At 43.5% G+C, this 27,039-nt stretch overlaps 1 protein-coding gene across 3 annotated transcripts in view; it reads right to left on the bottom strand.

The window, feature by feature from the left end:
* Positions 1–3,067: 3,067 nt before the first annotated feature.
* CCDC158 (coiled-coil domain containing 158) overlaps positions 3,068–27,039 on the bottom strand; it is a 62,824-nt gene continuing 38,852 nt past the window's right edge. For all 3 annotated transcript variants that reach the window (XM_048847221.2, XM_048847222.2, XM_048847220.2), the window contains 10 exons: positions 26,252–26,344; positions 24,465–24,590; positions 19,514–19,677; positions 17,733–17,792; positions 13,506–13,565; positions 10,398–10,465; positions 9,262–9,468; positions 8,171–8,194; positions 4,570–4,671; positions 3,068–3,233 (listed from right to left, as the gene is read on the bottom strand). In XM_048847221.2, coding sequence (XP_048703178.1) covers positions 3,157–3,233; positions 4,570–4,671; positions 8,171–8,194; positions 9,262–9,468; positions 10,398–10,465; positions 13,506–13,565; positions 17,733–17,792; positions 19,514–19,677; positions 24,465–24,590; positions 26,252–26,344 — 981 coding nt within the window. In that variant the 3' untranslated portion in view covers positions 3,068–3,156. The remainder of the gene's footprint in view (positions 3,234–4,569; positions 4,672–8,170; positions 8,195–9,261; positions 9,469–10,397; positions 10,466–13,505; positions 13,566–17,732; positions 17,793–19,513; positions 19,678–24,464; positions 24,591–26,251; positions 26,345–27,039) is intronic.

Raw genomic sequence — 27,039 nt, forward strand, 5'->3', positions numbered from 1 at the left:
ACTTATACTGGCATAGCTATGGTAGTCAGGGATGTGTAAAAACCAACCCCCCCCCACCACCACCAAACACTCCCCAGTGCCGTAGCTAGGCCAACAGAACCCCCACTCTAGACACAGCTGTGCTGACAGAAGAAGGCGGGGAGGTGGTGGCAGAACAGTGGCAGGAAAAACTCCTCCTGTGGGCGTATACTCCATCTACGCCGGGGGGCTCTGCCTTAGCCTTCACCTCTACTAAGTCACTGGAGAGGAGATGTAGGCTCCTAAATCACAGGCACTTTTGAAAACGTTACCTCCAGGCTTCTTTGTACAGAGGTTGCCTTAAAGTTTCAAATGCCTCTTTCTTCCTCTTTTATGATCACCCTGCCCGTGTGGTCTTGTCTCCTTCTACGGGATCTACACACATTAGCCTGGCTAGGGGTGTCACTGCTGTTTTCACTAACTCCTCTGCAGCACTCTGTTTATTCTTTTATGATTAAATTAGCAGGTGTTTACCTGCTCTGTCATCTGCCCACTCACTCATGCAAAAATCCTCAACTGTCAAAAGTTAGATTAAGAATAAGTTGCTGAGTGTGACAGACGTGCCTCACGCTCATCTGTGCTTCTTGCTCAGTCAGGTCAGTAGTAGTTTTCACGCACAGGTTGCTAGATACTGATGATAATGCAATATTGTGTTTCAGTGAATTAATTAAGCAACATGCTGGGGGTGGGAGTTGGGAACAATATTTAAAGATTATCGTTCATCCTTTAAAAGAAAAGGGAGTAGTCCTATGTTTATGCATCTGAATCGATAACCTGATACGCAGAAGGGAAGGCAACGGTAGTTTCAAATCAAGTTTTTGCCATTTCATTTTCTCCTTTTATAACTCTTAAGGGAAGACCAACATGCATAAGCAGAAACCAAAGTCAGTGTAAGACAAAATAGGGGTATTATGATATCAGAACTAAGCTATGGGGAGGACTACCCCGTCCCTGTTGGTACTCTAATTTGAGGATGTTCTGGGTTTGGTGTGTAATCTGTGCAAAAAATGTCAAGTCTGTAAGCATCATTCCACCTGTGGGGAAAACCCCACGCATGAAATCACAGGGGCAGTCATTGCTATGTAAAATAGTTAAAGCACACTACAACTTTCTGAGATGCCACTTGCAAATGGGCACTCATATTTTTAGGTATTTCTATTTCTTTCACAGGTGTATAAAAGCGGGGGCCCTGCCTTTTATACTCTCTACTCTGAATCTAAAACTCAGTTTCCCTCTCCCTGTCCCCAGGTCATTCCTTTCTGTGGTCTTGTCCTCAGGCATATGAACATTCTCCCTCTCCCCCCTCCCTCAGCTACAGTCTCAAAATGTTGCTTATCAAAGTTATTTGCGGGTTATAATAGTCTTGATTTTTAATTTCTACTTCTATAAGATTCTTTTCTTGTGATTGGGTGTGTCAGCAGTTGTATTACACTGGTGCTGGGTCACACATCTGCTGTAAGGCAGTTTATTGCCATTGGAATCCAGTACAGTACACTTTGGGTCTGGCTAGAGGTAATGGATATGCTACCGTGTGAGAGATCAAAGTCCGCATCCTATCTTGCCTTTTGATCTCTGGGGCAGGTGCAAGTACCGCTGATGTGCCGTTTTGGAAGGAGGGGGATAATGTTCCATGCAACTACTATAGTGTGTAGTATTGGAAGATGTGGGATAGGCAATGCTCTAGAGGGCTGTTAATTATTTCCCTAGGCTGGAAGGTGCTGCATGGTACAGGTCATGACCGAAAGAGGAACAGGACTGTTCTTGGGCGGAGTGCTGTACCTTACTCTGAAGTGTCTCATGACCATCTATTCCAACCCTCTGCTTATGATTAAAGAAACACTGTCAGTGTCTCTAGACCCAAAAATATAACTAATGAGAATAAATCTCACGTTGCCTGCCTACCTACTTTATATATCAGATACAGCCAATCCAGTAACCTGCTTCAATGTGGAAGCAGTTCTCCACGATGATCAGGAAGGCTATTTCCCCCTTCTATGCAGCACTATGCAATTGGTTATGTGAATTATGGTTTTTCCCCCTTCATCTTTCTCTGAAGTGTGAGATATTGGCTTACAATGTTGGATCTAAACATCTCACGTTCATATGCAGCGTGGTAGGAAGACCCCATTTCTTCCACTTCAAACACTGAATGAACTCTGAATGAGAGCTCCCCTTGGAGGAAGTGACAGGAGGAAAGGAGTCTGGGGGAAGAGCAACTGGTGATCCTTTTTGTTTTGTGCACCATTCAGCCAATGCGCTGCATTGTAGATACACTCCCTAGTCTGAGAAATGTGTATAGAGGGTGGTAGTATCCATATGCTAAATTACATTTATCATGCATCTCTGGCTACTTTACCTGCACGCTGCTCCTTAATCCATCTCCACTGGGACTACTGCTAATATCCCAGTGCATGGCAACTTCAAATACCTACTGTATTAAAAACAAATCCTACCAGCTATTGAACTTTTTTTCTACTGAGATAGGACCCCTTCCCTGCTCCATGCCACTCCCCGCCCCAAAGTCACACTGGAATGAGGTGCAGGATGAGATGCATTTAGTCCTGCCCCAGTGTCAGGTATAGGGTCCAAGAGTGGGTGAGGGACTAAAAGGGCTAGTTTATACAAGTGGAAAGGGGAAGTTCCCAGTTTGCCTATGAGGTGGGCAGCACTATTTGTCTCTAGCTCTGAAATATGGAATATCATGACCTAGCAGAACTTCTTAAAATAACGTTATGTATAGAAAAATTTACTTTAGGTTGTTTTCCCCAAGATGGACGGTTAACAAAAGGAGTCTCTCTACAGTATTTAAAACTAACAATAGGTGTGTGGGCTCTGTTGGGCCTTATTTGGGATGACCAGCATGACTCTCTCTTGGCTGTCTCCCTTGGCGTATGTGGCTATTCCCACTGTATGCCAATAAAAGATACAATACCTCTCTCTCTATGTCTTGTGTTTACTTCTCTACATCCTGCTCTTTTAGAACTCCAGATTGCGGCTAGTATTCTAGTCCAAGACACAGATTACAAAACTATGAGAACCTTTATTATGAATCTTTAACAGTATCATATATTTTAAGCATCACATTTAATGGGGCCAAATCTACATATATTAGAATGATCACAACCATACAGAGTTTCTTTATTTTGTTAGCTTTTTCTCCTTGTCCTTCACTTTCTCAATCTTCTTTTCCTGACAGCGGATCATTGAAGACATTGCTGAAAATAGCATTGAGAATAGATCACTTGAATGCTGTGTATTGCTAGATCACATTGAGCAGAAAACAACTCAAGCATCAGGTATTGACACCTGCAGCTTATACAGCCAGCCAGCATATTACACAGGCAATGCTCTGTGTTTGCTGTGCCCTAAAGAAAACAAATGTGGCTTCCACTTTAGTAGGCTGATGTTTTAGTACACAAAATAGGCCTAATAATAAATGGATATTCCCTCAGCTTGGCTATACAGCTGTTTCATTTGGACCCAATGGCCCGAATTCATTACTGTAAGAAAGTAAATGGGGAAAACTCTATTGATTTCAAAGTTACTTTTTATGGGTTGTATTGAAATTGATTGAATTTTAAGTGACTCTGGGCCAATGTTTGTAAGGTGGCGTTTGTTCTAATGCACATATGAGGGGTTATTTTAGTTCTGTATCTTTTATACAGCTGAGGTATAATACGTTACTGTTACAGAAAACTTGCTGGTGTATCAAGTGGAAGTTAAATTAGAGCAAATACTGAAGGGAGATATGACCATTTACACGAGCTGGCCCAAACTTTTCCCTGCTCGGTTTTTGTTTTATATAAATAATTTCATTAGAGTTTTATCAAACAAATTCCCATCATTCATGACTTTCACATAATTATATGATGAGTGGAAGCATTCATTTTCCAGGTCCATAAGCACAGAAGTGAAGGGGAAAGGGAAGATAATCAGAATATGGAGTAAGGAAAAAATGCTGATGACAAAAGGAATTTCAGCACCCAGTGGTCTGCAGTCACTGAAGTTGATAGGAGTTTAGCTGGTTTCAGTGCGAGTGGGAGCAGGATCAGGGCCTAATATGTCAGCTCTGATCAGTGGGCTGGCTGAGACTGCAGGATTTCCCTGTTTTAGAAAAAGGAATAACTGTGGAGGATCAGCTATGGTTGTGTGGTCACTGCTGGTAAACGGTGATTTTGTTTTTAAATGAAGACTTCTATAAACAGAATAGCTTTCAATTTCCCTGAAGGGTCAACAGCTCCATAAAAATCCCATTTAATTGGTTACAGCAGCACATTACCGCACCCCTCAACAGCTGCCATGTTTGAAAGATTTAGGATCTCAGAGCTCATTAGAGTTAAAGGGCTGAGTACAGTACATTGTGGAGTTAATCTGTTTATTCTCCTAGGAGCTGGATAATGTGGAAGTGGCTATTAGTAAATCAGACGCATCTAAACTGACAGGAATGGACAACTGTGGCCAGAGCTACGGCATGTACCACAGAGATACAGTGGAGACTCCAGTACATTTCAAAATAAATACCAGTGATTTCAATAGAATAAATTCCAGTACCTTGGTTTTTCATCTGTAACGTTTCCACCAGGTTTTGTAGGTTTTCCATCTTGTTCTGTAGCTTCCTGCATGTGCTCCCACTGGTTTCCACAGGCTGAGAAGCTATTGAGAAAATGATTAGTCACTATACTATTAGAAGTACAAAAATACATTATCAAACTAGTTGCTTTATATAGGAACCTTAAATTACACTTAGTTCTAAAATAAAGATTTCAAACAAATAGGATTACTTTGAATATCAAAGAGAAAATAAATGAGATGACAATGATTAACATCAGTTTTTGTAATGAATCATATTTCTATTTCAAGCAAGTCAAATTTTTTTAAATGCTATGTGGTTGTGTGAAGGGGGAAGGAGGAAAAAGTACTTTGTTAATAATAATACTTGTGCATAGAACTTTTCGTTAGTAGATCTCAGAGCTCTTTTCACAAGAGGTCAGTATTATCCCCGTTTTATAGATGGGGAAACTGAGGCACAGAACTGAAGTGACCTGTCCAAAGTCATCTAAGAGGCCAATAGCAGATATGGGGACAGAAGCCAGGTCTTCTCAGTTCCTGTACAGTGTTCCATCCACTGGGCCACACTGCCTCTGTTTGACTTTGACTGAACACTGATGTTCAGAAATAGACTTGAAACGTAAGGATGTAACAGCAGTAAACAAATTAGTAGTTGGCTACTGTGGGATTCAGGTTGATCAGGAGGTGAACTATGGACTAGCCCAATTTAGCAGGTATGCACATGCAAATCAATGCTTTACAACTACACAATCATAGTCCGTTTCACTCTGCGAATGTGGCACCGGGGTAAACCACTTCTGGTCAGGAGCTGCACCATTCAGACCTGCTGCTCATTCTAAAATGAGGAGGGAAAGGGACAGGTAGATGGGGGCGGGGCAGAGATGCAGGCACACAGCTACATAGAAAAAGCATGGAATGTGGAACTTTTCATCTCTAGGTTACAGGTTTGAACTGAGCCAGGGCTGGCAGTGACTGAAAGTCATCCATGTCAGCTGGCTGGCTCACGGTCTGTGTGAAATAAATTGGTGGGTTATGTGCAATTGCAACTGCAGAGATGTCCACCCCACAAAATTCATCATTACACATGCAACTAATTACTTCCTAAGCAGAGAAGCCCCTTCAGGGTCAAGGCACATTGGTGGCGGAAGCTGTGCGGTTCTGTGGATAAATGGACTTGCATTTGTCCGACTGGCCCCTGGCAATGAGTGTGGAAGTGTCATGTGCTTATGTGCACCCGCCTCCTAGTTTTTAAATAAACATGCAAAGTCTTGCAGGGTTAGCCTACTAGTGTGTTTCGTTGCTGCAGAGCCAGTCAGCCCCCCAGCAGGAGCACAGCAATGTGAGCATTCAGCGCAAGGAGCATTCAGCATGGCTATTTTTGCTAGGGCTCCTTTGAAAACAGAGGAAAAAGCTGGAGGATTGCCACATGTACAAGAGAAAAACAACTGAGTGGGAAGTGTATTGTCAGGCTCCTAGGGGGAACTACAAATAGAGTAAGAAGAAAATGTAATAACTAACATATAGCTGGGGATCACTCCAAAGAGTAGTTTCGATCTGTTTTTTCACTGATGGCCCATTTATTTAGGGACTTTTTGATACGAGATTAATAAAGCACTCCAGGCAACCTGAGCCATTGGCAGGTGGCTGGTACACTAGTGTTAAAATACACACTCTTCTACCAGTGTAGTGGTGGGATGAAAAGTTTGTTACTTTTACTGAAGATTTTACACATATATAAAAATGAGAGAGCGAGAGAGAGAGATGTGGTTACATCAGTATTTCCACTAGGCCTTGGTATTTCTCAATACTTACCATAGGAAATCCCCTGACTATTGCAAATACCGAGACTAGTTAACTGCACATTTTATTTAATCAGATAAGGCAACTGACAAGTTTCTGGTTTAACTAGTAGGGGGTTCCATGGTTGAACTACCTATGCTTTTCCAAACTAGTTAGGGTCATTTCTGGGCAGGTGGATTTAGCTCTGTTCTACAAGGCATTCGTTTGGCTAAATCCTGAAAGCCTTTTTCCTCAGTCCTTAGGTAGGCAAAATTCCCACTGACTTCAATGGGATTGTGAAGGGATGAATGTATCCTTATTGCCAGATGGTAGAGGGATTAAATCCCTTCATCACATAGGATAAAAGAACCTGCTTTGTCTCATAGCTTCCAGGCCTAGAGAAAAGAATCCTCCAGTTCTGGCCATTAAGATGTAGCCATAAAGGACCTAGCTAGACATCAGTTTTGGTGGTGGTTGATCTGTAAGGAGGCTATGTCCCTTTGGGATTTGCCTTGATGACAATTGATGATAAAGATGTGGAGATGTTTTGGGCTGGTTGGAAGATGCTGCGCTTTCTCCATGGACTAGGAAGAATAGAAAGGACTTGCAGTGAAGAGGAAGGTGAGGGTGGCTGGGTGGTGTTGGTGGCTTGAGGTCAGATGAGATGAACTGGTGGTCTCTTCTTGCCTTAAACTCTATGACTTTGACTTGGAACTGGTTGTCCTGCAACCAAGGAGTCAACATTTTTGTGTGTTTGCTCCTGATGAAAGAAGAATCATTTGCTTTTATCTCATTGCCAAAAGGGAGAACCAGGACTGCTTTCAAAAACAACCCCCCCACCCCCAAATAGCCCAACAACAACACACTTACCAAAGGAGACCCCTTCTTTTCCCCCCATCCCTGCAAGGAAGAGCTGTTTGCTTATCTCCTACTGAGGAAGGAATAGGACCGTCTACCTGCCACAACAGGAATTTGCCAAAACTGTTCCCTGGCCAATGGAGAGAAGGAACGTGTTCATTTGAATTACCTTTTTGGTCATTTTTTTTCCCTCTTCAAGTGATCAGTGACTCCTTTCTTCCCAGGAATGTGGCAGCAAATTTCTTGTATGGAGTTTTGATTGGGTAATGACTTCACACTCTAGCCCTTCGTAAATTGTATATTGTTCTGACTTAATAAGGGAAGGTCGAGCCTTCCAGAATTTTTAATGCTGTATTTCATTTTCAAATACATTTATCTCCCTTTTTCTATGTTCTGCATTGTCAAGTACTAGTTTAGTTTTAGAAGCACTTTACAGTTTAATGTATATACTGCCAGAGTGGCATTTTTACAAGCACTCAATGTTGGTCTAACTCTGCTGCCATTGAAGTCAATGAGAGTTGACTTGAATGGTTAGGCCAACACTGAACACTTTTGAAAATCTCACCCTAATTGTTTTCTTTCAGTTTTGTTAATGTTCTGGTAACTTCTCATGCAGCTTTAATGGGATATAGTATTTTTCTTCACTTTCCATCCTAAACTGGTACATAGTGTTAAGCATAGTCCCTGTTAAACAGCAGCTGTGATACATGTCAGAGCTTATACAATACAGGAGGAGAAATATGTCTTAATATGGATTGTCACAAGGTGGCCCTCCCTAAATGTGAAAGCATTTTGTCTTTTAAATGTATGCAATGTGAAGTGAGAAAATCAGTAATAACTGAGATGGATTTCAGTAAGCTGAGCAGGGTTGCAAACTCTAGAACACAGCTTTAAAATGGAACATCAAATACATTGGAACAAATGTGCATAATGGAATTATACTTACAAGAACTGGGAATGAAGGAGACATCTGTGTAAAAAGAAAAGGTCAACAATGTAATTTTGAGAATCACCCCTACTTTTATTGAGCGAAAGGGGAGGATTTAAATCGGGGGCGGGGGTGGAGGTGGAGGGGGAAACTACGGCTCATGGGGCGGATCCGGCTTGCCAGCCATTTTGAGCTGGCCCTCGAGTTCCTGCTGGGGAGATGGGTCTGGGGCTTGCCCTGCTGGGGCTGGCCTGCCCTCTGGCGGTCCAGCCGGGGAGCAGGGTCGGGGGCTGCTCCATGCGGCTCCCAGAAGCTGCGGAATGGTCGCCCTCTGGCTTCTACACGCTCCAATGGCCCCCTCAGGCTCTCCAATGGGAGCTGCAGGGGCGGTGCTTGCAGAGGGAGCAGTGTGCAGAACTGCCTGGCCATGCCTCCATGTAGGAGATGGAGAAGGGACATGCCGCTGCTTCTGGAAGCTGCTTGAGGTAAGCGCCGCTTGACGCCTACACCCCTGAGCCTCTCCCCATGCCCCATCCCTCTGCCCCAGCCCTGATCCCCCTCCCACCCTTTGAACTCCTTGGTCCCAGCCCAGAGCACCCTCCTGCACCCCCAAACTCCTCATCCCCAGCCCCACACCAGAGCCCGCACCCCCAGCCGGAGCCCGCACCCCACTTCCCTGCCCTAGCTCGGAGCCCCCTTCCGCACCCTGAACTCCTAATTTCTGGCCCCACCCCGGGGCCCGCACCCCCAACCAGAGCCCTCACCCTCCACCCATACCCCAACTCCAATTTTCTGACATTCATGGCCCGCCATACAATTTTTATTCCCAGATGTGGCCCTTGGGCCAAAAAGTTTGACCACCCCTGATTTAAATAGTTAAATATTAAAAAGGCAAGTATGAAAATAAATGTATTTCTGAACATTTAAAAACGTTACCCTCATGGACTATATAACATAACATCTGTGTATGGTGGTGTAACTTCACTGGTCTCTGTAGAAATACAGTTGGGATGAATTTAGCCTATTGTTTGTAATTCACTACCGTAGTGATTAGGGGAGAGAAAAAAGCCAGCAGAGTCCTCTTGATTGGAAGAAGGGGCCATACTTACTTTTCCGGGCAGTTGTAGCTTCTGGTGAGCTACTCTTCCTCAAAGATGGTCTATGGTCTGCTGAGGTACTAGGGACAGCCTTCAGGTCATCTAGCGGAGCAGTTAACAGTGAGTGCACTGGAGACCTATCTTTATATCTCTCCTCCTGGGAGAACTTCTTTGGGGAAGAGGCATAACGAGGAGCAGCAGTGAAGATGGATGGACTGGCTAGAAAATCGACAAAGTGTCATTTGAATAAGCGCTCATCTTCTACGCTTAATGTGAGTTCTGCTATGCAATCATTTCATAATTCTGTTCTCTTCATTGCATTTTTTAATTCTTCCCATTTTCCATCAGAAGTCAACATAGCAGCACCTACCCTCTATCTAAGAGAACAGAGGGTATAACTTCTTTGCAAGTCACATACAGTATTGATGCATGGATTGTCAACTGGAAGATGGCTTGTACCTTTTCCCTAGAAGAGTATGGCCAAGTGTATTTCTGCTGACTACTTGTGTCTGGCACCCTTGGAGAACACCTGATTTTCAACAATTCAGACAGGAGTTTCAAGGTTGCTCACCAACCCAGTTCTTGCTTTACCTTCTACCTAGCTACTTAGGAGAAGGCTTAGGACAATATTTTCAACATTGGGTGCCCAAAATTTATATGGAGGCATCTAAATAAAAATGACCTGATTGTAAGAGGTGCCGAGTAACCCTTACTCCAAATGAAGTCAATGGGAGGTGCCATTACTCAGCACCTCTGAAAATCTGGTCCCTTATTTAGTTGCCTAAATATGGAATTAGAAGCCTAAATGTAGGCACCCAAGATTGAAAATGTTGCTTTGTAACTATGTAAGACCACTACTGTTAACAAACACCTTTTATGGAATTATATTTTGTCAAGTGGAAGATATTCATGGAGAAAACCATAATAAACACAGTAATTTGCTGAAATCACTCTAAACTGGGAAAACAGCTAACTGGAAAGCCCTCCTCATCTTTTCAATTCTTAGTACATGTGCTGATGTCACTCTCAATAGAACTGACCTATTAACATGAAAATACACTTATTTCCTGCCTCTATACAATTCTGCTCTGTCCCAAGCCATGCCTACTTGAAACATGCATTCTTTAGTGCAGCCCGGGAAAACTCACCAGGGGGTGTGAAAGACAGGGTAACGGTTTGGTCCTCAAGATCCGAAACATGTAAAGTTAAAGGCTCCCTGCAAGCAAAACAAGGGCAAGACTAGCATTCTATTCTGAAAGTGCCAGGCTGAGATTTCATTAGAGTAGCTAATCTCCACAATGAGAAAGTGAAGAGTTAGCATGCATTCTAGAAGTCTCATACACATACATGAAGGTAAATGGTGTATATAGGGTTCAAATGGGTTTACTTGGAAGAATGAAAGAACCATTATGGCCTTCTCATGCATTTAATTCTCATGCAATTTTTAGCATAATGTTAAAGCTAATGGTTCAGCCTCACACCTGGGTGTAGGTCAGTCCGTCACTGGGGAAAACTGTACAGGTGCAATGTGACCACAACCTCTCTCCCCACAGAGGAACGCTGGGGGGTGAGAAAGTGTAGCCCAGCAGAGGGTGATGTTGGCTGGAGAGGAGGAGATGCTTACATTGCTGAGAGATGTCAAAATGTACCACATTTAGTGAGCTGCCCCATATAGATATTTACGTGCCCTCCATAAACATAGTATCCAAGAGTCTCTACTGATGACTTGACTGCAACTTAAAGCTGCATGCCCCCAGCTATGTTAGTACCACAATTTGAGTGCTTCGGGCTTGATTCGATGTCAGCTGAGGTCAATTTAAGTTTTTTCCCACTGACTTCAGTGGGCTCTGAATCAGGCTCTTGTACAATATGGAGATTTCTGACTTTCGTATAGGTCCATATATTTAGAATACTGGGTGTAGTATGTTATATAAAAGGGTTAACATATATAATTGCAGTCAGCCCACAGAGCAGAAACAAAACAAATAGAATAGTAAGGAAAACACACCACACAAGCTCTACCAGGAGAGTAACCAGTGGCCCAAACCCTGAAGTCCTTGCTGAGGTTTTACTCCAGTCTTAATTCCCAGGGAGAGTTTTGCCTGCATAAGGATGGAGTAAAGACTAAGGTGCTGATCTTGCAGCGGGTTCCATGTGGACTGACTTCTGTGCCCAGGAGGGCCCTGCCGAAGTCAGTGTGGCACCAGGCAAAGATACGGGTCAGTCTACAATGGAGCTTCATTAGATTGGATGGAGCTTTGCCTGGGTACAGGGAGTCTGTCCACACAAAACAAATTGCAGGAGCAGGGTCTTACTGTGGACTTTAGGGTTAAACCCAGTCAGAAATACAATTGCCAGAGCTGTGCAGTAATCTTGCTGTAGAATTCACACTGTAAGTGGGGAGAACTGTACAGAGGCTAAATGAGTATAACTCCAGCATAGTGACATAAACAGGTGATGATGCTAACACAACAAAACATTGACATGAAAAGCTTATTTCAACGTTTATGCACCAGCTACTTCAGTGCTTTGGATATTGGCAGCATTTGAGTGGTAATCCTTTTCCATTTAACAGTGCTACTGTATAAATAGTACATGCAATAGTTGTTTTAATTAGGGCATACATTTTATGAAATGACAACGTAACAACACTGGTAGTTGTTCCATACATATGTCATAATGTTCTATGTAAGCAGTAATGACAAGCATTCTGTTTAAGATAAATTTACTATACACAGTGGGCTACATGCATTCCTGGTGTAACAGTCATAGATTTACTCCTGGCTGTCTGTGGCACAGTGTATTTGACATAGAACTGTTCAGGTTCACATCTAGGTATGCTTTCCTGCTTTTGAGTTTTCCTTGTTTGAGGACTCTTATCTTACTAATAATAAGGCAGGTAGCATGCTATGAGACAGTGAGATCAACATGCATGCTCTGATGTCGGGGTTACATGAAGTATAGATATGTAGAAATTCAACTGCAATACACCCATTAAAACAACAAAGTGGCTGTTTTTTTTGTACTCATGCATATTTATATTCATCGATCATTTTATCAAATAATAACCTACTGCTAATTATTTTCTCTTGACCTTTTGACAAAGACTGGTTATTTTATGGCAGCAAAAAAGGAAAAATTGAGGAAAAACTACTGCTTTGTCACAGAAAATAGATTGATGAATCTGGCCGGAAGGCTTTAAAAGATAAAAACATAGCCTATAAACCAGCACTGAGATTTTTAATTCGGTAGCAATGCATGGTGAATACTAGAACAGAGAAAGCAGATGATTGCATCAGTCATTTCATAGGATGATTCAGTGTATAGATTGAGAACTGATTTACTGTATTACTATTGTCAACTGAAAAATAAGGGGTTTGTTTTGCAAATGGTGTGGCAAGAAGGACTGGTACATGCCTTCCAACCAGTGTCTGGAAAACTAGATGAGATAACCTTGCTTTCTGATATTATTATCCTAGTGTTTTATTTGAAAGGAAAGTTCCTTTATTGTTTTTTCTCTCGACTATGATTTAGGGCTAGATTCCAATGTCCTAAGTCATGCTGAATAGTACCTTACTCTGCAAACAGTCCCATTTTTAATCAACAGGACCACTTGTCGAGTAAGGTGTCACCTAACATGAGGAGGGGTATCAGAATCTGGCTCTAAATGGATTTCTGGAAATATGAAATTGGTTCATGATTTCTGGATTCCCCTGGTTTTCTGGCTTTCTGTGTCTTGGTGCTAACATACTAATACTCTGATTTTCAGAGATGCAGAGCTCCTGCTGATTTAAATGGGATTTGTAGCATATCTGAAATTCAGGTCATTAGTACCTGGCATTCTAAGTCTACAACAAGCACTTTTGGGGCCTATTTCTGAAGCAGAATCACCATGAGGAGCCACTAGTCCACACTAACAACAATCATTTAGATATCATTGCAGCAACTTCATAATGCCACACAGGTTTTAATGGAACTAATTTATTCCTGGTGTGGTGGCACTGATTTTAGTGGGGTTGAACCAGGTGTAAATCAGCACTCATTTGGCCTGATCATATTTGTTATGCTCTTTCTAAGAAGCATCCTGACAGTGCTTCACATATAATACAGCATTGAAAAGCACAGGAATAACTCAACTTAACAAATCCTTCCCATTCTAGAAAATAAATAACAAAGATATAGTGATATCAACATGCATGCTCTAATTGTGTTGGGGTGACACACACGGAACTCAGTTAGGTGACATCACTTCTCACCTGCTGAAAGTATCCTGCCCCAAGCCGCCTTCAGGAGCGGAGTCCCTCACGGAAGTATCTCTGTATGAAAAGACATAGGCCAGTTAGAATCCCTTGAAGCATTACCATCAGGACTGCTAGATTTCCCAGGATTCCCAAGATGCAGCAGTATACATCCTAATATGAAGAAAAAATTGCTAATGTTATATGCATTCATCAAGATGTTTACACATTATAACGGAAGTTGGGGGACTGTCACAGGTTGGCTGCCCTTTGTGGCTCGGTCTACACTGCCACTGGGATGAGCTTCCCAATGGGGATAGACAGACAAGCTAGCTCCGCTCGAGCTAGCATGCTAAAAACAGCAGTGTGGCCACTGCAGCATGGACAGCAGCTCAAGCTAGGCACCCAAGTCCAAACCTACCGGACCTTCTGGACCCATACTTGGGTAGATAGCCCAAACCATCACCTGTATCACTCTGGCCACGCTGCCATTTTTAGTATGCTAGTTTGAGCTGCACTTCCACATCTACCCATCCGTAGCATGCTCCCTACTGCAGTGTAGACATACCCTTAAGTGGGGGTTGGGCTCAACTATGCCAGTGACCTAGCAGCTGTCTGTGAGCTGGTCCTGATTTGGCAACTTAATTATACTAGTGGCCCCAGCTGTGAAAGAGTCAGGAAGAGACTAGATAAGGAGGAAGGAGAACTCAGTTAGGGAGGACCTAGGACAGAGGTGGTAGGAAGTACCCATTGCCTGGGAGGAGTCAGGGGAAGCAGACTGAAGAAGGCAGCAGGGACAGAATTAATCCCTGTGGTGGGGCCTAGAAAAGGGACAAGGTACAGAGAGGCAGTCCTGGCGGCGATTGGCATTCTGGCAGAGCAAACAGGAACTGGGAGGACCTAGGGAGAAGCCAGAAGCCTGGGAACCAGCAGAGAGGCTGTGTTAAGCACAGGCCACAGGGAAGCAGCACCAGGGGCTTTGAGGTTGGAAGTGCCCCAGGGAAACTGGCGGGTAGGGTTAGCTCAGTGGTTTGAGGATTGCCCTACTAAACCCAAGATTGTGAGTTCAATCCTTGAGGGAGCCATTTAGGGATCTGGGGCAAAAATTGGGGATTGGCCCTGCTTTGAGCAGGGGGTGGGACTAGATGACCTCCTGAGGTCCCTTCCAATCCTGATATTCTATGAAACAGCTGCCCATCGGAAGAAGCAGACCTAGTTGTTTAATACAGGGTCCCTGGGCTGGAGCCCACCTTCAAGACCTGAGGAAGAGGTGTGCAACTCCAACATAAAGACTACTGAGCCCAGGCTGAGGACTGAGCCTAAAGCGTGGGATGAGGAATAGCACAAGTGAGGGCAGAAATATCTCTGATGTTGGGACATTTTTGGACTTTAGTTGTACTTCTGTCATCCTGGAAGGGGTCTGGACTAGAAAGGACTCAGAGAGCTGACTCACTGACAGAATCAGGCCACTGCAGGGCCAAAGTGGTGACCAACGGGGGCACAAGGGGTGAAGACCCCGCAGGGCCTTGACCTGATGCCAGAGGTGCTATGGTGGTGAGTTCAACTGCTCACAGGCCCCCTTAACATTTCCTCTTTGCACCTGTAGCAGCTGCCTCTCAGGGCTTGGTGGGTGTATCATGACAGAGTATGGAACCCACTGTCCTTCCCACCTTCAGCAAGCTTACAGCACAGGCTTGTTTTTCACAATAGCTGCTTTGGAAACTATTAATAGGTTCCATCCTGGAACTTGGTATTTCCCAGCGCTTCCTTCCCTGGCTACAGCCTCACAAATCTGCCTGCAGCCCAGGTTTTCCACGGGGAATGGGGGCATGCGGCGTCTGGGCCCTCTGTGCCAGGGCAGGGCACAGCCCAGAGAGCATGCATGGAAAGATACTATGCAGTGGAATCTACTGTATTAAACTCCTATTTCATCCAATGATATCCAATAACTCCCATGGATCACAACTCCCATAGTATGAATTCCTGCCTTTTCCCAATCTGGTCTCACTTATCAGCCACTGTAAAGTTCTTATTGCACAGAAGTGTTAGGTTAGATTGTGGACCACGCATCTGGGTCAATTTCCAGAACCTACCAAGGACACGGATTGATTTAAAGTGTCAGGTTTGGGAGGTTTCTTGGCTGTGACCTAGAGAAGCAAAATGTTGATTAAATTTTGGAGCTTCACAGAAACACTCCCTTTCCATCACCAGCCCGGCTACCATGATTGCATCCAGGCCGAAAGCCCATTCTATCAGGTATTTTACTCATAAAGCACCACCTCTTCTCCATCAAGGCACTGGAGGAGAAAACTATTCACATAAATAAATGCTTTACTGCAATCCAAATCTTCAAAAAGTCAGTTCTATCCCAGCTGGAGAGAAGCATATTGTTCCATCTGTCCATATGCCCTTTTTCTTTCTTTTAGCAAAAGATCTGTATTCAATTAATGTAACTTCCCTAAAAAAGGAGCCATGTTCACTCCCAGGGATTTCTGTAACATCCTGAGGATGACACCTTCAGATTCTTTATTGGGGTTTGAAACAAGCAAAAAAGAGATTGCCCTTGGCTAATCCTTACCAGGCTTTGCACTGAGCCTGGAGCGTATTGGAAAAGAGTTTTGGGGTTTAATCAGGATTGTATGAATACCTATGAGGTGCAGACCTGATCAACAGAGCTCACAGATATGTGCCACACTAATGTATCTCACTGCTTTGATATTAAAAGAACTTCCAGTCACCTGGAACACAATACCAGGGATTTTCTTCACTATCTTTAAACCTATCTTGCTAATCAACTCTACTGCCCATTGTTTCCCAAAAGCTAGTCCCTCTGGTTTTACTGCATTGAGGGATTCCCAGGCCAGAAGAGACCTCTGTGAACCTCTAGGTAAAATACAGGCCACAGACTTTGCCAAAATAATTTCTAGAACATATCTTTTAAAAAACATCCAATCTTGAGTTTAAAATTGTCAGTAATAGAGAATTCACCATGACCCTTGGTAAATTGTCCCAATGGTTAATTACTCTCATAATTAAACATTTACACCTTATTTCCAGTCTGAATTTGTCTAGCTTCAGCTTCCAGCCATTGGATCCTATTGTACCTTTCTCTGCTAGATTGAAAAGCCCATTATTAAATATTTGCTCCCCATGTAGGTACTAAATTGAGTCACCCCTTAACCTTCTCTTTGTTAAGCTAAATAGATTGAGTTCCTTGAGTCTATCACTATAAGGCATGTCTAAGCCTTTAATGATTCTTTTGGCTCTTTTCTGAACCCTCTCCAATTTATCAACATCCTTCTTGAACTGTGGGCACCAGAACTTGACACAGCATTCCAGCAGTGGTTGGACCTGTGCCATACACAGAAGTATACTTTAGCTGTATTAAAACACACATTGTTTGTGCTGTTTTCCAAGCGATCCAGATCACTGTGAATCAGTGCCCTGTACTCTTCATTATTTATCACTCCTCCAATTTTTGTTTCATTTGCAAAATTTATCAGTGATGATTTTTATGTTTTCTTCCAGGTCATTGATAAAAACGTTAAATACCATAGGGCCAAGAACTGATCCCTCTGAGACCCCACAGGAAACACACCTGCTTGATGACAATTCCCCATTTACAGTTACATTCTGAGACCTATCAGTTATCCAGTTTAATACATTTAATGTGTGCCATGTTAATCTTATATGGTTCTGTTTTTTTACTAAAACTATAATGTGGTACCAAGTCAAACATCTTAGAGAAGTCTATGAGGTTAACACTATTACCTTTATCAACCAATTTATATTCTCATAAATAAATCAAGCTAGTCTGACAGGTTCTATTTTCTATAAAACCATATTCATTGGCATAAATTACATTACGCTCTCATTTTTTTAAATTGAGTCCCATGTCAGCCATTCCATTATCTTGCCCAGGATTGATGTCAGGCTAACAAGCCGATAATTACCTGGGTCATCCCATTTACCCTTTTTAAAAATTGGCACAACATTAGCTTTCCTCTAGTCTTCTGGAACTTCCTCATTGTTCCAAGACTTATTGAAAATCAATATGAATGGTTCAGTGAGCTTAACAGCCAGCTCTTTTAAACTTCTTGGAAGCAAGTTATCTGGACCTGCTGATGTAAAAATGTTTAGCGTTAGTAGCTTCTATTTAACATCCTCCAGAGAAACAAGTAGACTAATTCCCGGATTATTGGTCAAAGTCTGGGACATTCTCGGTCAAATGACAATGTTTCTTACTTGCTGTATATATCCTGTCGCAAGCTGCATGTAACAGCAGGTTCTCTACTTGCAGCATCCCTGTATGGGGGAAAATGTACCACAGTTAACAATATCAAGAAAAGCACTACTTTGAGGATTGGCAGATATAGTCATTTTCTGAGGGATAATTAGTTCTGGAAAAGATTCTCCAGTCCTCATGTCAACTCACATGGGGAACACAGTATCACAAAGGAGAGAGAAAACGGTGAACAAATCTTTCCAAAGAAACTGTTCCTTACAAAATGTCAAAGATTCACTGGTCTTTTTGCTAGATGTTGAAAACCATTTCTTGAACTCATGGCTGAATTAGCAACAAAAAGAAAACAATGGCTTATCTCACTTCCACTATAAAAATATAACACAGACACTCATTATAAGCCAGACATTGGCAATTCAGCACTGTTGATTGCCCTGTGTTCTGAAACATTCTTCTCTTATGATTAAGGCCCTGTCAAATTCACGGCCATGAAAAACACATCATGGACCGTGAAATCTGGTCATCCCCCCCAGTGAAATCTCGTCTTCTAATGATTCTACCCTATACTATACAGATTTCAGGGGGGAGACCAACGTTTCTCAAACTGGGGGTTCTGACCCAAAAGGGAGTTGCTGGGGGGGTCGCTGTATTGTCACCCTTTCTTCTACGCTGACTTCAGAGTTGGGCGGGCAGAGAGCAGCAGCTGTTGGCCAGGTGCCCAGCTACCAAGGCAGCGCCCCGCCAGCAGCAGCATAAAAGTAAGGGTGGCAACACCATAGCATGCCATCATTACTTCTGCGCTGGTGGTGACTCTGCCTTTAGAGCTGGGCCCCCGGCCAGCAGCCGCCGCTGCCCCGCTCTGAAAGCGGCACCGCTGTCAGCAGCAGCACAGAAGTAAGGGTAGCAGTACTGCCCCCCCCCCCATAATAACCTTGCAACTCCCCCACCCCCACCCAACTCCTTTTTGGCTCAAGACCCCTACAATTACAACACTGTGAAATTTCAGATTTAATGCTTGATGCTGACGACGCTGATTTCTGGTTCAATAAAAAACAACTGCTCTACCCAAACAGTAAAAAAGCGTGAGAATGGGATGTTTGGCATATGAGACTGATCTGACAAAGCCCCAGTTTTACATACAATGGGAGAAAAATAATTCTTGAAATAAGGAATATATTCTAATGCAAAATCATGAATGATGATCATCTTTACAAACTCTCTCTATTTCTGGATCCAGAGCATCAGGCTTTTACAAGTGATGCTGGTTTTGATTTTTTGTTTAACGTGATCTATGAAGTCATGGTAGTATGTTAAGAGAAACCACTTGCCTGTCTCCCACATGACAGGATACTTCCATAATACAGAAGAAGGGAGTTCACAAATGATCATAAAATCTGAAATGCTTACACGAAAAGTAAATAAACAAGACATCACAGGGCTGCAAATGATGCAGTCATTTTCTAGTTCCACTACCATCATAGCCATATATCATCCTTAGCCTGTGATGTGGATTCATTAGACCATGGCGCAGATACCTTGCCTATCTTTTTAATTTGGGTCACCATTCTCCTTCTGCACTCTTATAAGCAACCACTACTCCAGCAGCTTTTGAATAAGGGCTGTTGCATGAGCAATATGGCTAATTTCTCTGGATACCTTGAGTTCACTTCTAAACCCAGGTTTCCTGTACAACAGCATCCTGCACTGCCCCCAAAGCACTTGAGTGGCCAGATTTTCGTTTCAGAAGGCTATATACATCCAGAGTAATTTACACTTTTCTTACATTGTGTTTCTCAAGGTGGCTAAAGATAACTCTCTCCTGCCATCGCTGTCATTCTTACTGAGAACCATGGAGGGGATCTCATCAATCGTATTTCTTAATTCCTGGAGAAGCCGCTTTAAATCTCGCAGTGGGTCCTCCTTCACAATGGCTGGCTTGGGTGGCATCTGAATTAAATATTCATTTATAAAATAAATGTTTAAAATGGCATTTTGCTGTCCAGAACCTATATATATCCAGCTAAAGACAGACATTTCTTTTTTGTTCTCAATTATTAGACTTTTAAACTCTATTTTAGAGGAAGCTATCTAGAGGTTTGATCATGAAAATTTGATAATTATCAAAATACTTTATAAGAGGTGACTATACTATGTAAGTTAATAAGCTGTCTCTCAGAATATTGTAAAGAAAATCATAACATGTTTATATACACAGTACTGGATGTAGATGTAAATTTTTATATACATACACAAATACTATGTTCAAAAAACATTATTAAGGTTGCAAAGTTAAGCACTCAAAAGTTAGGAAATGCAACCTTAATTCAGCCCCCTGATGCATATGCATTGTAAAGCAGTCTTTAATGACATGATCACAAACTATATTTTCCACAGAACCTCCATCTCATTCAGTGTACATGATGCACAGGCAAATAATGTCTGGGTGCAGGAAAGCACAAAATGACCGGGAGGAGAGGTGGCGGGCAGACGAGAGTAAGTGGCGGGCTGAAGACAGGGCTGAAGTTCAAATGTGGCGGCAGCATGAAGAGCGGAGGCAGGATTCAATGCTGAAGCTGCTGGAGGACCAAACCAGTATGCTCCAGTGTATGGTTGAGCTGCAGCAAAGGCAGCTGGAGCACAGACTGCCACTACAGCCCCTGTGTAACCAACCGTCCTCCTCCCCAGAGTTCCATAGCCTCCACACCCAGACGCCCAAGAACGTGGTGGGGGGGGCCACCAGCCAACCAGCCACTCCACCACAGAGGATTGCCCAAAAAAAAGAAGGCTGGCATTCAATAAATTTTAAAGTTGTAAACTTTTAAAGTGCTGTGCGGCATTTTCCTTCCCTCCTCCACCACCCCTCCTGGGATACCTGGGTAGTCATCCCCCTATTTGTGTGATGAATGAATAAAGAATGCATGAATGTGAAGCAACAATGACTTTATTGCCTCTGCAAGCAATGATTAAAGGGAGGAGGGGAGGGTGGTTAGCTTGCAGGGAAGTAGAGTGAACCAAGGGGCAGGGGGTTTCATCAAGGAGAAACAAACAGAACTTTCACACCGTAGCCTGGCCAGTCATGAAACTGGTTTTCAAAGCTTCTCTGATGCGTACTGCGCCCTCCTGTGCTCTTCTAACTGCCCTGGTGTCTGGCTGCGCGTAACCAGCAGCCAGGCGATTTGCCTCAACCTTCCACCCCGCCATAAACGTCTCGCCCTTACTCTCGCAGATATTGTGGAGCACACAGCAAGCAGTAATAACAGTGGGAATATTGGTTTCGCTGAGATCTAAGTGAGTCAGCAAACTGCGCCAGCGCGCCTTTAAACATCCAAATGCACATTCTACCACCATTCTGCACTTGCTCAGCCTGTAATTGAACAGCTCCTGACTACTGTTCAGGCTGCCTGTGTACGGCTTCATGAGCCATGGCATTAAGGGGTAGGCTGGGTCGCCAAGGATACATATAGGCATTTCAACGTCCCCAACAGTTATTTTCTGGTCTGGGAATAAAGTCCCTTCCTGCAGCTTTTGAAACAGACCAGAGTTCCTGAAGATGCGAGCGTCATGTACCTTTCCCGGTCATCCCACGTTGATGTTGGTGAAACGTCCCTTGTGATCCACCAGTGCTTGCAGCACTATTGAAAAGTACCTCTTGCGGTTTATGTACTCGCCGGCTTGGTGCTCCGGTGCCCACTCCAAATTGATTCCCAACTGACCGGTAGCTGTCTGGCGTTGCAAGCTTCCACAGGGCTATCGCCACTTGCTTCTCAACTGTGAGGGCTGCTCTCATCTTGGTATTCATGTGCTTCAGGGCAGGGGAAAGCAAGTCACAAAGTTCCATAAAGTGCCCTTACGCATGCGAAAGTTTCGCAGCCACTGGGAATCGTCCCAGACCTGCAACACTATGCGGTCCCACCAGTCTGTGCTTGTTTCCCGAGCCCAGAATCGGCGTTCCACAGCATGAACCTGCCCCATTAGCACCATGATGCATGCACTGGCAGGGCCCATGCTTTCAGAGAAATCTGTGTCCATGTCCTGATCACTCACGTGACCGCGCTGATGTCGCCTCCTCGCCCGGTATCGCTTTGCCAGGTTCTGGTGCTGCATATACTGCTGGATAATGCATGTGGTGTTTAATGTGCTCCTAATTGCCAAAGTGAGCTGAGCGGCCTCCATGCTTGCCTTGGTATGGCGTCCGCACAGAAAAAAGGCGCGGAACGATTGTCTGCCGTTGCTCTGACGGAGGGAGGGGCGACTGACGACATGGCTTACTGGGTTGGCTTCAGGGAGCTAAAATCAACAAAGGGGATGGCTTTACATCAAGGAGTATTTCAGGCAGGACTTCACGGAGGGTTCCAATAAGAAATGGTGCACCTAAGTTATTGTTCTTATTGGAACAAGGAGGTTAGCCTGGCCTCTGATTGATACATGGCTAGATTTACCTCACTGCACCTTCTCTGTGAGTGACTGCAGTGTGACCTAGAGGAATGAGTCCCCTAGATGGGGGAGTCGGGGGGAAGCAAATGAGTACAAAACAAATCTGGTCTATTTCTTGTTTTGATCCACTCCATCTATCTTTTACATCTTTGGCTGGCAGCAGATGGTGCAGAAGGACTGATGCCATCCACATCTCATGGCTGCTTGGCAGAAGATGGTACAGTACGACTGCTAGCAATCCGTATCACCTGCCTGCTCACCATAAGACAGTTCAATAGGACTGACTGCAGGACTAAAGAGAATGACCTGGTCAAGTCACTCCAAATTTAGTCCCTGCGCCCATGTCTGCCCAAGCACTCCTGGCCGACGTGGCCAGGGGCACCTCGGACATGACGATGATGGCTACCAGTCATATTGCACCGTCTGCTGCCAGAAGGCAATGGGTTGCTGCTACTGCGTAGCAATGCAGTACCGCGTCTGCCAGCACCCAGGAGACATAGGGTGATGGTTACCTGAGCGGGCTACATGCTTGCCGTGGTATGGCGTCTGCACAGGTAACTCAGGAAAAAAGGCGCGAAACGATTGTCTGCCCTTGCTTTCACGGAGGGAGGGAGGGAAAGGGGGCCTGACGATATGTACCCAGAACCACCCGTGACAATGTTTTAGCCCCATCAGGCATTGGGATCTCAACCCAGAATTCCAATGGGCAGCGGAGACTGCGGGAACTGTGGGATAGCTACCCACAGTGCAACACTCCGGAAGTCGACGCTTGCCTCGGTACTGTGGAAGCACTCCGCCGAGTTAATACACTTAATGCACTTAGAGCATTTTCTATGGGGACACACACACTTGAATATATAAAACCGATTTCAAAAAAACCGACTTCTATAAATTCGACCTTATTCTGTAGTGTAGACATGCCCTGAGAAAGCAATAAAAACCTTTTGCACTGGAGTTACTAAAGTTCTCTCAATGGTGCATTAGTATTCTCAAGTTAAATGTCAGCATTTGTTTTACACTGGAGCCAGCGAAGATAAAGCTAAACATACTGTAAATATACAAGGTCCAGTTCTGTCTTCACCTGGCCACACTCTCTAGGCAGGTTATTCTCACACAAGGGAAGAGAAAGGCTGTGCACATGGCCCTTTCCACAGCACTGCTGCCTGCTACCCACTCCCATAAATCTGTGGACACTAGTGTAGCTCCTGCAGGAGCTCTGCTATTTGGGACTCCCCCGAGCCACAGCTGTCTCTATAGGAAATGTGAATTTCCAAAACACAAAGAGTAAAGAAGAAAAAATTACTATAGATTTTATCTGCAGTATCTTATATTTCCCCATGGGATTGGTGGGGACAGTCTGCAACTTTTGGCCCTGTACCCCTCCCTACATGTGGAGCCTGTAGGGGCATGGAGGGGGCATGCCATGAGCACATGCAGAGGGCTGATGGGGCCTTAATTAGGTGCAATTCCTACTGAGATCAGTGGATCTGTGTGAGGACAGAATTGGTCCCACAGTACATATTTACTGATAAAAAATAAGGTGTGTGCATAGTGACTGACGCACCCACACTCTGTTGTGTGTTAATGATCATGGGCTTGATCCAATTGCTACCAAAGGTAATGGAGACTCCCATTTACTTTGGTGGGAGCTGGGTCATGTCCTATATGGAGAATCATATAAAAACTATAGAGAAAATAATGAAGAATTATTTTCTGAATAAGACTTCAGTTAAATCTATAATTTAGGTGTATTTAAAAAGAAGGGAGGAAGGTTACATAATCTAATATTAATACAAAAGCTGTCATAAACTAAAAGGGAAAAAAATCAGAGAAGGCAGTATGGGAAGGAACTTTTAAAACATTCTCCTGCAGAATCTGTAACCCAAACATTGCAGGATTGTACTAGTACATGAGAACCAGAAAAGGAAATTGGCTGGAAACTGGAAATCTGACTAGTCTTTTCTCACTGTCTATGCTGAGTGAGTTTCAGAAAACGCACATCATAAATGGTGAAAAGTAAAATGTATTTCAGTGTAGTCTTTGTTTCAATATTTTAAAGTGTTATTAGCGACACAGGTAAGGAAATTTGTTTTGAAAAGCTAATTTTCATTCTCCAACTGCTAAGACAGTTTTAGCTAAATAAAAAGAAAAGAAGTAAGTCCATAATATGAGAAGTTATAGGAAATGAATTAATCCTGGTAGGTAAGAATCCTTTTGAAAAACCCCAACTGGACATCTGTTTTTGAACTTCGGAACTGCTCTGCGTCATGCTGACTTCACAGTCTAGAGCAGATACTCACGTGAGGAATGAAGCCTGGAGAGGCTTGGGAAGATGGTACATTAGAGTGGGGATGAGTAAGTGGCAATGATATGTGGCGTGGCTTTCCAGAAGTAGAACCTGATGTATATCCTGGGCCCTGCAGTTCCTGCCGAAGAACAGTAGTCAGGTGTAAGCAGACAAAATGGTGTACAGACTAAAGACTTTTGGACAGGGACCATCTTTGTTATGTGTTTTTTACAGTGTGTAGCACAATGGGGCCTTGGTCCAAGATTCTCAAAAGTGAATAATGACTTTGAGTGCCTCAACTGAGACCCCTTTAGGGTTGTCTCAGGTTGGGAACACAAAAATGGAGGCACCCAAAATCTATAGTCACTTCTGAAAATCTTGGCTGGTCCATGACTGGGGTTCCTATGCAGAATAAAAAACAATAGGATCATACTGACTGCAAGGAATCCTGAATGGCAGCAGGCAGTTTGATGCTATAAAATATGATCCCCAGTGTAGTCCTATAATCTACTTTACAAGGTACACACAAGTTAACCCTTTTAAACCATTAGTCACACACACTTCCAGCAGTTTGCTTTGTGCTCAGAATTCCATGTATTGCTGTGGTGGTTACAACTGTTTTCTATCTGGGAACCACTCAGGGATAATGATTCTTGGGAGCTGCCACAGGGTGGCTCACCCCTTAAAGGTTGGGGTGAGCAAGGCCTGATTATAGAAAGAGTCACACATGAAAGAGAACAGGGTGATTGTCCTATAAAGAGCACCAGGAGGCTGCAGTGGTGGGAGCATAGCATAGTGAAGAGAAACTGCAGAGTGTGCAAAGACCTCATGTGGGGAAGGCCCTGAGACCAAGGGAGCTGTGACAGACAGCAGCCCAGGGACCAGGCAGCTTCTGTGGAGAAACATGGATGGAGTCTGGGCCTAAAGGCAAGAGCTGGAAGGCTTAGCCCCAGCTAGGAAGAGCTGGGAGGATGGGCTGTGAGAACAAGCTAGGACAGAATAAGAGCTCTGGCTATGAGAGAAGACACCAGAGCTTAGTATGGACTCTGATGTGGTGATGGGCTTTATTTTGGGACCCAGCAATGGTTGAGAACTATTTCTGTTATTGAAGTGGCTCTAGGCAGGGGTGATAATACAGTAAGGAATTGTTTCTGCTATTAAATCAGCCCCAGGCAGGGGTGATGTTATCCTAGAAAAGAATTATCCTATTATTAAGCCAGCCACAGGCAAAGGGTGGTGACATCCATGTGAAAGTTGTGTGCGGTTCTTACAGGTCCTACAAATGGGGCTAAAGGGATCAGTGTGCCTGTAAAGTGACCCATGACCAAGACGGGGTGCTTAGTAGATGGCCATCCTGCTATAGGAGCCACTACAAAACAAAAGTGTCCCAAATTTTAATGTCAAGTTAAATAACTTATTACTGTTCTTGGTGCATTATTCATTTTCATATATAATTCAATAAAACTCTCAAATTCTAATTCACCTGAAACTGCCAGAAAATTTCAGGAGTATCACAGAAGTCTTAGTACTTGTCACAGAAGCATGGTGCCAACGCATTCTCATTATAACTTTAATTCATTTTAAATCATACCCTGATACCCTTACTCACATGGAATAGTATTTTACAAGTAAGTGATATCAGAGGCACCACTTGTGCAGGGGTGATACTGAACCTGAGTTAAGGGTAACAGATGAGAACCCTTGGGCATATGCTGAAGTAAAAGGAGGGTAGTATTAAAACTAGAACCAAGAGTAAATGCCTACACTTTTCAGTCCACATATTAGCTATAAAGAACTTACTTTTACATCCAAAGTGTGTTGTAGTTTGAAGCGCATAGCTTCTTGCTCCTGACACTGGATTATGCACTGACATTCTGCAAATTGCATAGATGCCTGCAAGAGAGAATGAGATTTAATTAACCTTTTCTTTGTTTTCTATTAAATGTTTTTAATCCTTTCTCTCTAATAAGAACAAGGGGCCCTACAAAGAGACATTTTATTTGTATAGTGCCAGCAGTGTGGTAAGTGCTTTCTAGAAATATAAGACCAGATGCCAGCCCTGCAGAACTTCCAAAGGGCAGCTGAATTGCCATATGACCCTAGTAGCAATGATACCCACATAACAACCTTAAGGAAAGGAGATATTCCTATTGGAAAGAATCCTGAACACCTATGGGATTTGTTAATCCAAGCGTATTAACTGGGCAAAGCCTCTTCAAGGCTTTAAAATGGATGAGGGGGTGAAGTTGGTGACTCGTCTGGAATCTAAACTCTGTTAAATAATACAACTTGTTATATAGTGGAAAAATGTGATATATGCAGATATGATAATACGTATTCTTGTTCTTTATTTCTGTAGCAGGAAACTAAGCAACAGGAGCTGGGGAAGTTTCTGAGCCCAAGCTCTACAGTGAGGCAGAGAGAGACAGGGACATTTTAAGGAGGGTGTTTTCATAATTCTAATAAAGTTCCTTGTTCAGTGTTAGAAGAAACGGAGTTTCTGTCATTCTTTACCATTGTCACATGACAAAAAGGCAGTTGACTCTCTATGCTCACTGAAGCATGGTCAATACAGTGTTCATACACAT

This window comes from Caretta caretta, chromosome 4 (genome assembly GCF_965140235.1).
Source record: "Caretta caretta isolate rCarCar2 chromosome 4, rCarCar1.hap1, whole genome shotgun sequence".
Taxonomy (NCBI): Eukaryota; Metazoa; Chordata; order Testudines; family Cheloniidae; genus Caretta; species Caretta caretta.